Raw genomic sequence first — 13,248 nt, 5'->3', positions numbered from 1 at the left:
TGCATGGGGGAAGGGGGGAAGGTTAAGGATAGGCTGATAGGCTGTAGGAAGCCCTATTCACTTAGAAGGAGGGTTAGGGTTCAGATGTAGGGAGGAAGAGTTAGGAGAGGGCAGGGGGAGGGCCACTATACTTAATGGACCCCTGACAGGATTCCCAGCATCGGGATGCTTGTATCGGTATTCTTACCAGTGAATAAAATTGATTCAAATGTAACTTTAGTGAAATAACCCCCAGAACTACAGTTCCACTCTTAGTACAATATGTGTATTCATTACTGTTTCATACACCTTAGCATATTATGTATCTCCTGTTTGTTAAAAGCTGCAAAATCAAATGAAGCTACTTGAAGAAGAGACGGAGACGATGGAGTCAGAGTTGGCACAGTGTGTATACAAAGATTATGGTTTTATATATGTTATATGTATATTGGGCCTGCTTCGTGTTTGTATACAAAGCTGACATTTTTGCAACAGAGCGATTAACAGCAGATGACCGCACTGCACATACACCAATTAGTCATGTAGAATGTCTGGTAGGCTCAGTGTGCTTTAAAACAATAGGGCCTACTGAAGCTGGCACTACAGAATGCGTGATTGGTCATCCGCTGCCTTGCCTGAAAGATTCCCTTCAGCCTTTGCAATATCTGCCATGCAAGTTGCTGTTATTCAGGCAGCCGTTAATAATATAATATAAAATCATTTGCATCCATAAAACAATATTTCCTTCCTAACTATCCATTTTTGAGTGTGCAGCTGGCTGATCATGTATTTTTATATATATATATATATATATATATATATATATATATATATAATCTGTTCATTTTTTTTAAGATACAAAGATAAAGAGCAAATATTACGCTCAGAAAGGATGGAAAGGGAAGTCTTACTAGAGAAGCCTGTTGCTGAAAAGAACAATTTGCAGGTGAGTTTCTGACATGATGAAAGCAAGCTTTGGGATTACTCTAGGACAGTGGTTCCCAAACTGTGTGCCAAAGCACTTTCAGGGCTGCCTCGGGCTTGTAGGCCAGGACCAATTCTAATGATTTATGATCAATGTAATAGGCAAATCCAGTGCATGTGGCTTCCAATCATAAACTATGTGTACATTCAGAAGCAAGTCCCTCACCACCAGGGGCAACACCCCCCCCCCCTCCTCCCAAGTATGAGAGAGGCACCAATTGAGCCCTTAATCTGGCCCTGATGTACAGAATATAACAAGTGGCAGGCATTTTGGTGAAGGGGGAACACACAGAATATACCGTACAGCAGGTACTTGGTGGTTTCAGAACAGTCTGCACATGTATATACAGATGGAGCGCCTCTCAGCCAGCGCATGGGCTCGCCAGAATGCCCTTGCTGGTGAGCCGGCGCTCCATCTGACTGGAATGCGTGAGCATCTCTCACGCACGTGCGTCCCAGTGAGAGGGCACACTAGGTATATTCCTATTTAGATGGACAAAACCATGTGCACTGCAGGGGGGCAGATGTAAAATGTGCAGATATAATTAGATTTGGGTGAGTTATTTTGTTTCTGTGCAGGGTAAATGCTGGCTGCTTTATTTTTACACTGCAATATAAATCTCACTTTGAAGTAAAACCCCACCCAAATATAATTCCCTCTGCACAAGTAACATCTGCCACACCTGCAGTGAACATGGTTTTGTCCATCTAAGAAGTATTTTGTCAGAAAGAGTGAACAAGAATAAGGCCCATAGACACACATACTGTATCTACATAATGCAGACAGGTGAAGGACAGTTAGCTGCATTTAGCTAGGACCCTCTGGTAACAATGACAGCAATCACTAAATATAGTTTTCTTCTGATAGAGTGAAATCGCTGCCAAGCAGCAGGCACTGGACATCATGACTGCAACATTCAATCTATGCAAACAAGATCTCATTAAACAGAGAGCAGACCATGAGGTAAGTGCTCATACATGAATAGGAGGAAGTACAAGAGCTGCAATGGCCAGCATACATACAACAGTGGTGCATAAGGGCAAGATGTATTTCTCTTATTTTGGGCTTCTGCATACACCGTTATATTTTCCAATGCATAACATTTCCACGTCGGTATTTATTCTTTTTTCAGAAACTATAAAAAGTTATTTTACACATAATTTGCTATGCATTAAATCAGCCATTTCCTTCCAAATAATACAGTATATTCAGGAGACTGCATAATATTGTTTGCCCACTTGTCTTCTTAAAGTTACTAAAAATAAAACATAGGTTGCATTGAATAAAATTAGTGACGTCGCTATATCTTTGCAAATTAAAAAATGAGTGTCCGTACTATACTTACAATGGCTATATACTGTAGCTTATAGTTAAAGATCCATTGCAATACCAAGATCATGCCCACAGGGCCCACTAAACACTGAGGGGTTTATTTACTAATATAGGAGTTCTATTGAGGTTGGGAGGTTACTATGGGCAACCAATCAGAATCTACTTCTTTTATTTAGCACCTTCTTAAAATAACAGATATATGGCCAGATGCACTTAGCTTCAAGGTCGAGATGTATTAAAATACTTCGCCGCCCTTTGCGGCCCCCCGCCGCGATGCCAGCGCATATGTACTAACATATGCGGCTGGCATCGCGGTGCGGTGACGGAGGCCCCCCGCGATACCTGTACTGTGGTGTGCGGGGGATCTCCGTCAACCTCCTGCTCCCCTCACGCCGGGGACAGCTAAGCAGGCTGTCCCCAGCGCCTCCTCCTCCCCCCTGCAGCCGGAAGGATGTCCGGCTGCTTCACTCGGGGGGAGGAGGGGTTTACCTTCCAGGGTCCAGGAGGACCCTTCAGGAAGGCAAGCCAGAGGGGGGGTCGGCGAGGCGGCGGGTTTGCGTCGGAGGCGGAGGGCGGCGAAAAGAGGCCCATAGGCGATACCCTACAATGCGGTATCGGTGCGGCCAGGTTTTGATACATCGGAAAATGCGGTAAAACCGGGGTTTAATACATCTCGCCCCAAAAGTGATAAAAGGGAGAGTGATAAACAGCCAGCCAATCAGCTCCTGCCTGACATTTTTCAAACACAGTCTGTGACATGTCAGATAGGAGCTGATTGGCTGGCTGTTTATCACTCTCCATTTTATCACTTTTGAAGCTTAGTGCATCTGGCCCATAATCTATTTGGTTGCCCATAACAACATCCCATCTTCAATAGTACTCCCATATTAGTAATACCCCTTCTACACCGCACTCAGACCCAGATAATTGCTAGGTTGCTGCCTTATAGACCCAGGTCGAGGTGCGGTGTTAAAGCGCCAAAGCTTAAAATCCAAGTCGTCCGACCCAGCAATTAGACCCGGGTTATAAAAAGGGTTAAACCCGGGTTGCCCTGTGTATAATGGTTGACCCAGTTTAATGTGAAAGTGCCAGACCCGGATCAGACGCAGGATTGAGATCTGAAAATGGTATAAATAAACACCTGAATGTCCCTCCGTTAGGAACATCATAGTCCTAAGGACTCAAATTCTGTGATGGTTCATAAAAAATAGCACAAAGGTATCTGCTGACTGAAGAGAGGCATATAGACTTTATAGACTTTAGGTGATGCCTGTATGAACTTTTGCCTATCTTTAACATAACTAGATAATGACAATTGGCATTATAGCTACTATCAGCTCTCGTTTACAATGGTATCTGATAATAGATCTATAGTTAAAATATAGTCAATAGGTCGACCCAATTGGTCAACATGGAAAAGGTCGACAGGGTCAGACGGTTGTCAGGTAACAGGTGGACAGTGCTTAAGGTCAACAGATTTAAAAGGTTGCCATGGACAATGGTTGACACAGGCTTTTAAAACAAAATCAAATTTAACTGTAGATCTATTGTTGAGCCATTGTTGCCTGTTCCTTGTACTGATAACCCTTTGGATTGCAGTATGTGCATTGTTATTTTTAATGTCTGTAAAGCGCCTCGAGTCCTGTTGGAGAAAGTGCACTATATAAATAAAACTTACTTTACTTACTTACTATTGAACCACACCTGTTTACAATCAGGGGAAAGTTACTAAAGGTAGGTTGGCTTTGCTTAACCACTTTTGGAGTCTTGAATTCTGGCTGACTTTACTAAAGGTAAACCCACTGAAACAATACCTGAATACACATTGCAAGGTTCAGTGCGCCTACAGTAAGTAAGGCCTCACAGTAAGTTAAGGCAATGCTGAGCTGAAAGCAGCTCCGTTTTACCATTTGAACTGCTTTCAGCTCAAAAGCCGCCCATTGTGTATGGCCCGGCAATGAGCACTGATGCACATGCAATTTTCCCCCTCATCGCTCTGCATACACGCTGGGCAAAAAACGCACTGTGTGTGTGCACCTTATCACCACTTAGTACTGGGAGGGGGAGCACTTTCTGGCTCAACTGTAAATAGCAGTGTAAAAAGAAAACTTCCCTGTATGTGGGTTTTCCTGGCATTCAAAATAAAATAACATTTGCTCCCCTTGCATAGTGTATTTCGGCCCACATTTTCACCCTTTAGCTACGAATGATGCCTAAGTTTGAAAATTGTCTTGTCTATCTTGTGGTTATATATTAAACATAAAAAATAACATCTTGGTCAACTCAATCAGTGTTTATTTTGCACTTTCCAATACAAGATGCAGGAGTGGACACTTGAGACTGAGAAGAAGCAGAATAAGGAGTTACAGTATTTGCTGGAGGGAGAGGTAATTGACTAAGCACGGTTGATGGACTTACTGACCATGCACAAACTTACTGCTCCGTCTGAAGACATAAGCTCTGCATGAGGCTTATGTCACCACATAAAGTTGTGTATCACAGAAGATGAGCTACTGCACATAAGTAAATCTAGGGGACAATAAAATCATTGCTTCCAGCACTATCACAGCCATTGAAAACTGCTGTAAGGAAAGTTATTAGAGTACAGCGGGAAGCACTAAACACCAATACATTCAGTAACTACTGGTCCTCGGCTCTCATAATAAAACATGGCTGCACAAACATCAACAAGCACTATAGAAATATATGTACAGCATTTGCTCTTGTTCAAAATACAAAGGGCGTTCTGCAGAGTTAGACACAAATACAACTGTAAAGAGTATAAATAGGCAGTTTCCATAATGTGCGCGCATATGGAACCTCGCCTGCATGTTGGTTATATCGGGCAGGGTGTATCATGTAGCACATATTCTTTATGATTCAAACTAGCCAACCAGCTTCTGTAATTTTTCAATCCCGCCCTGCAGTGGTGTAACTTCATCCCAGGTTTTCTGGGAGTGTCAGGGAAAACGCAAGCATGCCCGGGTGTTTAAGGGAAAGGCGTGTGACGTCAGCTCTGGCCCTGATCACACTGCTTCTATCACACACCTGGGCTATGCACAGATTGCACATACTGGAAAAATCATTAGATGGTGAGCAGCTTGCAAATGGATTTGCATTAAAACAACGATCCAGCTAATTTTCCCAATTTGCAGCCTTGCACAGGACGTTATTTCACTTCATCTAGGTGGCGTCTACCTGATTTCAGGGCTCTGCAAATTAGCAGCCCAGTGATCCGGACTGAATAACCCCCTAAATCAAAATTATGAGAAAGCAGCCTTTCAGTTTACTATCAACCTGTGCCACATACAGTAGCTAAATTATGCTAACTTCTACTAAAATACAGGCTGCATTCTAATAAACAGCGGCCTCCTCATTTGTGTCAATGATCATTCAAAATATAGATCTTGAGATGCAATTACTGTATACAGTGTTTTTGAAGCCTGACAGACATAGATCAAAAGGGAAGAGAGATGTGTTTATACAGAGGAGGAACACTTTGGACACCAAAAGTCACTGTACATGACAATGTTTTATCTAGAATGATCTGATTTGATTTCTTTAGAGAAAAAGGTGCCATAATCTGGAATGCAGTTTGAAGGAGAAAAGCACAAAACTCACATGTGCGAATGAGTCCATTTCCAACCTGCAAGATCAGCTGGCTGTGCTTCAGGTACATACATGTCCTACACAGTGAGATCACTAATATACAGTATAATACAAACTGTATCGTGATTCTGGTACAGAGGACTTTTCTTTGTTTTGGGGTCACAGCAGGTTAACAGTGCATGTAGGAAGGGTCAATGCTACATTTGGGAGATTAATGTTTATGGGTGCTGGCTGGGAATTTTATGGGTAGAGGGTTGTTTAGGACATTGCAGTGGCATGTTTTGAGAGAATGGCTGTGGTGGTGGCAGACTACAGTTCTGTTGTAGGGAACCTGCTGTTGGAGAAAAGCACTGGAGTCAGCAGCCAAAGGTGTTGCATTTACAGCAACAATAAACTCATATTGTGGCTGAAGTGCCCAATACTTTGTAGTGGGTGATATTGAAATCCCAGGAAAAGAAAGATGGGATCTTCAGGGCCGGGGTACCCTCTACATTTACCCCTGGGGCTGATATTTTTTAGGGCTGTTCTCTCTTATTTAGAAATTGTTTAATAAATAAAGCAGTGGACTCTTCTGTAACATGAGTCAACATGTCTTTATAATAATCAAATATTAAATGCTGGTGATTTATTTTCACCTAGGAAGGTTAATAATTGTTAGGGGTAATTATTAAATGTATTTAAACATTCTGGTGTTAGTCTGTGTGGCATGATTCTTTTTAGAGCCGTATCTATATAAGAAAAATGCAGATAAAGTATGAAGAACATGCAGACATATCTACAGTAGGATAGTATTAAACTAAAAGTACATTACAAATGGTTATTTTCCCCATGGGCCTTTATTGTACACTTAAATAACATACATTCATGGTACAAAGGATTCTGTGGGCCATGCTTTCTGCATTAGAATATCAGTGTTTAGCCTATTTCCTCCTATGGTAAACCCATGACTAATAGGTGTTATACCCTCGGTACTGGTTTAAGTGCCTGGAGCAATGTGCTAAAGTCTGCACACCCATGAAATAGCACATTGGGGCCAATTCACTTGGCTCCGTCCCCAATGTTCGGGGTATGCGCATGCCCAAACCCTGAGAGCGGACGGCTTCGGGGAGTTTCGCATTCACTGGACTGTTCACTCTGGCATGGGCGTTTCATGGGTGTGCCCACAAAAATGGTGAGTGCGCCCATGAAAACTCTGAGAGTTCCCCTGCGACCGCAGGTTGGTCGATGCCTGTTTTGGGCGGGCGGCTTACGTCACACAATGTCAACTCCGCCATCTCCAGGCAAAATAAAAGTCAATCTTGACTGTGACCTTTCTTAGCGAATGGAAGAGAAATCATTCGATGGTGAGCAACCATGGCATGATATCTCTTCCGTTCAGCTGCATGTGAGCTGCATGTGGGTGGATGTTTATGCACACACCTCCACTCTCATGCTGGCGAGCAGGCTCCAGTATATGCAGCCTAGCAAACAGGTCTGAATCAGGCCCATTGTACTAAAGTCTGCACACCGATGAAATAGTATATTGTACAAAGGTCTGCACAGCCTAACATTATGCTTTATCACAATAGGTGCAGATAAAAACCCTAGAAAATGAGAAGAAGCAGAGAGGAAAGTTACAAGAATTAAGTGTAAAGCAGGTAAGAGACTCGGGCCTACAGGGCTATTTTTCATTAGCAGGGAGCCAGGAGGCGTGCCGGGATCGCAGATAAGTAGATCTGTGGGTCCCGGCCACAGACGTAGCGGCAAGTGGGGAGGGGTAAGGCAGGTCCCAGCAGGCAGCATCGGTGCAGTGCAGGGATAGCCCCCGCAGGCCCCCGGCGCCCACACTTACTCAGCGCCTCCCCGCCACCACGGGGTCTGCGGGGCTATTGTTACGCCACTGAACCCTCCCTGACTTCTGTATATGAAGCTTAATCTGACAATATCGGCAGTGGCTGCATGTACGGAGAGGTTGACGTCACTGAACGATATTGGTCAGTGTGTATGCGCTATATCATTCTACCATGGCACAGCTCTTATAATATAACTATATCCGCAGACGCGGGAATCGCTTCAGTGTGTAGCCAGGATAACTGTGTTTCTGTGTGTATTAATGTCTCCAAAAGGAAAATTAAAGGGGAATCTATTTTTGCAAACCTTCACTTCTCAGTTAGTGCCCACTCTGTTATAATTTGGTCGACGAGTAGACTAGTATATTACCAATGCCATCAGTCCAGGCTGTCCACAGAACCCTGGAGCATTCTAGCATCTTTGCCTGGATGACTGGGGGAGCTCATTAAATCCCCCCCCCCCCGCCCCCATATGATATTAAACTCTAAACAGATTTTGATGTTAAAAGTACTAACAGTGCTAAACAAATGGTACTAAATATCATATATAACATAACCTAACAGCAGTGCTACCATAGTTTACAGATCACCTTTTGTTTTTGCCCTTGAAATGGTATCACCATATACAGAAATAATCATTTTTAAGGTGTTATCCACAACCATTCCTCTAATCCCCAATATGTCTCTTCTATGGTGTAGCAAACAGAACTAACCCTGAAGTTGGGACCCTTTTGCATGGAGCTCACGGTCTTTTGGGATGGCTGACACACAATGTCTAGGTCGACATGGGGAAGGTCAATGTTGAAAAGGTTAACCCAAGCAAAAGGCCACCATTGGGAATGTTAACACAAGAAAAAAGTCTACATGTTATTTTTGTTTATATGTATATTGTTTAGCTTTTTCATACTTTCCCATCCATGTGGATTCCGATTGGGAACAGTAAAGTGTGCTGAGCTAGGCACCTAACTCAAAGCATGGCGAGTGGTGAGCTAGACGGAACACTAACTGAGGATCCACATACTCAGGTGTCCACCCTGACACCAAAAAACCCTTGAAAAATTAATGTTGACCTTTTTTGTCAATGTCCTCCTTGTGCATGTTGACCATTTGTCAATGTCGACACTTTGCTGTCTGCAAGCTGTATCTACCCAGTCTTTTGTTACAGGTTATGGAGGTTTACTAGAGACCGTGTGCACTGAGCTCTTTAGCACTGGGCCCATTGTGCTTCTGGATCTGAGGAAGGAGGGGCAGCTATATGTGACACTGAATGGGGTCAAACATGTTTCTTAGGACCGCCATATTTCCATGTAATGATTAGTATCTTCTGATGCTAGATTTATTAACTGCTTCCATTTAACTGCACAATTCACTTTACACAGAATAAGACAGTGCTGGACTCTGAGAGATCACTGCAAGAGCAGCTCACATTGACTGAAGAGAAGCGGTCTATCCTGGAGCATAAGCAGCAGGTGAATTGAAGCTTAACACAGATTGGCCTGCAAGTGTACCTGTCACCTACACTCAGCAGAGGAAGCCATTTTGCCAGACAACCTGATATTATGTAGTGGATCAATTCAGAGGAAATAGTAACGTTACGGTAGCATCTCTCAGTAACTACTAGTTCCTACTGAATTAATAGGCTTCGCCACTCATGTGTTTGTCTGTTTATTGAGAACCTATATTATATTTACTGCAGCAGTTACTTATTTATATACAGTATCTCTGCTACTTTTCTAGTTAAAGCTGTGAGATAAAAAGGAGACTCTGCCGGGGAGCCGCAGGGTGAAATAGCTGGTCACAGGAGCATGCTCCTGAGACCAGCGACCATTAGGGGCTGAACATGGCAGTGCGCACCCGGCGATTTATCGACCACAGCACATACAAATCACTGGCAATATGGTCGCTCAGCGACCTTATTGCCAGCGGCGATATGTGCTAAAATTGCACCATGTGTACACAGCTTAAGACTATTCCTTTTTTCTAGAACAAACATTGTAAAAACTGAGTGATAATTGAAATGTCAGTATACACAATAACTGAGCAAATACATAGCCCCATACACCCCAGACTTTTTGTAAAAGATATTCCCCCTTTTTAGCAGAACATGTATGTTCAGCAGGTCCAGGTGTTGTCACTGAACAATATCATTTACAAACATCGTTCAATGTGTATGCCAAATTCGTCCACCTGCGGCTGATATCATTTACTATATTGCCGTGGTGTGGGTCGTCTTGTATGTGTGGGCTTTAAGAGATTATGGAATTAATGAAATGTAGATGTTAATATTGTTGCATGAGTTGTCATGGATCAGGCATGTTTCATGCTTATCAGTATATATATTTGGGGGAAAAAATAAAACGTAATTTACCAGCAATAAACATCATGGGTGACATTTAATGAGATGCAAAAATTTGATTTTTGCGGGTTTTTTGCCAAAACGGCAGAAATCGCGCTTTTCCCTGAATTCTCATTTTTAACGAGATGCAAAAAAACTGCAAAAACCGCTGATTTTGACGTGAAATTGCACATTGTGAAAGTGTGATTTTTAGTCACGCCGGAACTCGCATCCAGATGTTTTCCCATTGAAAAGTATACAATTCACATATTTAATGTCCCAACGCTACAGAGGCTGATAGCGTGATTGGCCAATCCGTCTCCATGATTGGCTGAGCTATGCGTCTCCATGGAGACGCATTGGCCAATCATGCTATCAGCCTCTGTAGCACTGGGACAGCGCTACAGAAGGTGAGAGCTGCACCGGAGAAAGCCGGCTCACCCCGCTGTCAGTATGGGGTGAGCTGGCTATGCAGGAGGGAGACCAGTGCTGGATCCTGGATTGGTAAATATATTGGTGAAGGTGTGTGTTTGTGTGTGAAATAAAGTTATACTTTTCTGGTGTGTGTGTGTTTTATTTTAAATTTTTTTTTACAGGTGGACTACAAGTCCCAGCGGGCCCATTAATGCCCCGCATGCTGGAACTTGTGGTTCTACAAGTCCCAGCATGCGGAGGAGGTCTGCTGGCACTTGTAGTTCTCCTGCAAAAGCAATGTTAGAATTAACACTATGAGGCCGGCTTCCACTGGCCGCGGACGCCGGTGAAAGCCCCGGGCTTCAGCCCTGGACGGGTGAAGCCTGGGGGGACCCCTTTATTGGGGGGGGTCCCCACTCCTCCAGGTACCCCATCCAAGGCTGACCCGCGTTGTCATGCCACAGCCGGGGGACACTTTTTATATAACGTCCCCCGGCCGAAACATGAGCACAGTGCTCATGTTTCGGCCGGGGGTCCTTATATAAAAAAGTGTGGCATGACACCACAGGCTGTTGGAGCCCGGTGCTGGTTTCAAAATACAGGGGGCCCCCAGATTTTTTTGTCCCCCGTATTTTTGGAACCAGGACCGGTCCAAGAGTCCGTGGCTGGTTTCAGAAATACGGGGGACCCCTACGCTTTTTGTCCCCTGTATTTTTGGAGCCAGGTCCAGCTCAATTCGCCCAGGGCTGGTTATGCTCAGGAGGACCTCATACCATTTTTTTTTATAAACACAAAAGCGCACATTACATCAAATTCGCACATTTTCATGCCTAAAAATTGCACATTATCACACTTTTTTCTCCGGAATATGCACCTCATTAAATATGCGAATTCTCTGCAAAAAATTTGATTTTAAAAAGTCCGACAGCGGGCGATTTTGAAAGTCCGAAAAAAATCGCATTCTATTCAATGTCACCCCATATTTATAGAAATGTGACAGTGTGGAGTTACTTTCTAACAAACATTGGCTAAATGTAGATTGCTGTGTACAGGATCACGAGGGCCAGTTATAAGGCTCATATCCTGACTGCAGTCATCTGCATATATGAACCAAATAATTGACTTGTGACCATGATTATTTTTGATTAGTAAGAGGATGCTGCAAATGTTGTGGCTTATACACTCCATTACATCTCACAAAGATTGAAATAGTGTGATTGTAATAAATTCCCCTACTCTGTCATACAAGGTGCAGATGAGGACACTAGAGGAGGAAAAGAAGCAGAATGAAAAATTACAGGAAACTTTGGCTAAACAGGTAATAAGTGCCATGCCTTTGGCACACATTAAATGAAGCATACTGAAAAGTAAACAGATTTTAGACCTTTTTAAAACATAAAATTATATTACTATAAAAGCTAATTAAACAGTGTTTTACATAGAGGATATCTGTGTATCTTTATGAATTCCCGTAAACAGGAACAGCTTTTCTGTTTGTATCCACCAAGATGAAAACTGAAAGGGGAAGGCCATATTTGTAAATCCCAACTTCTCAGTTGGGGTATATTTATAAAGAGTCAACGCTAAATCACCATCTGTATGAAAACAGAATTTGGTAATTGACTCATTTTGAAGCCTCTGTAAAACCCCAATGCATCTGAACTGAGTAGTCTGACCAGTCATGTATCAAACAAAACCTTTCTGGTTTTCCTTGACTTAAATAGGCTAATGCCATCTGAAGATGGTAAAGAGGTGACATTATTCTGGCCAATTTTCATGTCATGTAAAATAACTCCTGACCCCAGATTTAATTATTGTTTTTATTTAACTCTTCAATTCACTCAGAGCAAAACAGCTAAGGATGCAGAGAGAGAAATGGGAGAACACCTTAAATCTGCTGAGGAGGAATTGGCCATTATGAAACAAAAGCTGGATCAGCAACAGGTGAACTTAAGCTAAGCACTTCACAGAGTATTTCATCACTAATGGGGTTCATACAAGTATAAATTAGGGTAATTCTCCATTCTGCTGTTGGCGGGGGATAAAAAAAAACTCAGAATTGGATTCTGTCCAAAGATTGTTGGGGATTGGCTAGTTGGGGACTTTTAACATGCCAGTTTCTCCTGATCTGCCAACGGATCACCGAGCATCAATGGTCACCAGTTAGTAGATTGGATCGACACTCGGATCAGCAGAATGGGGATTTGGCGCCATAGCTGCATGGCCCACATAAGTAATAGCATTAGTTCCTACTAAATTGATCTAGACAGAATTTTCATGGATATTGGCACTACACAAGACATTGCCACCTCCACTGCATGTAAATAATTTGATACACTTTTCTTGTTTATGTGAGAGCGCTTACATTTTTCATTATATTTCAGTTCTCAGTAAGGCACACTGGGATACTGTACACTGTAAAACATTCAGCAAAGTATGTTTATTAATTGCTTTTACAGTCTGTAAGTGATTTTTTTCTGATTTTGGCTATTTCCACCTTCAATTAAACTTGATCAGCTATAGTTTGGACCCAAATAGACACTGTTTTGTAAGAGATTGCGAAGGTTACCCAGACTCTTTGAAGGTCATCCAGGTTCATATTGCTGCTGTAGTATTGCTTGACATAATATTATTTTAGTGAAAGCTGGTTACCAGCCTTATTTCAATATGCAAGGTGACTATATCTGCTGGTGATTCTGCCCCATTTCACAAAGGACTACAGAGGATATATGTGTTTCTTACTAGACTATATTAGAAGACATTGA

The 13,248-nt window shown here is 42.7% G+C and overlaps 1 protein-coding gene across 4 annotated transcripts in view; it reads left to right on the top strand.

Moving 5' to 3' along the window:
• CALCOCO2 (calcium binding and coiled-coil domain 2) overlaps window positions 1–13,248 on the top strand; it is an 88,259-nt gene that overhangs the window by 50,514 nt on the left and 24,497 nt on the right. For all 4 annotated transcript variants that reach the window (XM_083147053.1, XM_083147052.1, XM_083147051.1 and 1 more), the window contains 9 exons: window positions 323–384; window positions 835–925; window positions 1,832–1,927; window positions 4,615–4,683; window positions 5,862–5,969; window positions 7,474–7,542; window positions 9,114–9,203; window positions 11,733–11,801; window positions 12,329–12,427. In XM_083147053.1, the coding sequence (XP_083003179.1) occupies window positions 323–384; window positions 835–925; window positions 1,832–1,927; window positions 4,615–4,683; window positions 5,862–5,969; window positions 7,474–7,542; window positions 9,114–9,203; window positions 11,733–11,801; window positions 12,329–12,427 (753 nt within the window). The remainder of the gene's footprint in view (window positions 1–322; window positions 385–834; window positions 926–1,831; window positions 1,928–4,614; window positions 4,684–5,861; window positions 5,970–7,473; window positions 7,543–9,113; window positions 9,204–11,732; window positions 11,802–12,328; window positions 12,428–13,248) is intronic.

The sequence above is a fragment of the Crinia signifera genome, chromosome 6, assembly GCF_055691185.1.
Source record: "Crinia signifera chromosome 6, ASM5569118v1, whole genome shotgun sequence".
NCBI lineage: Eukaryota > Metazoa > Chordata > Amphibia > Anura > Myobatrachidae > Crinia > Crinia signifera.
This window is presented reverse-complemented; position numbering and strand designations above follow the sequence as displayed.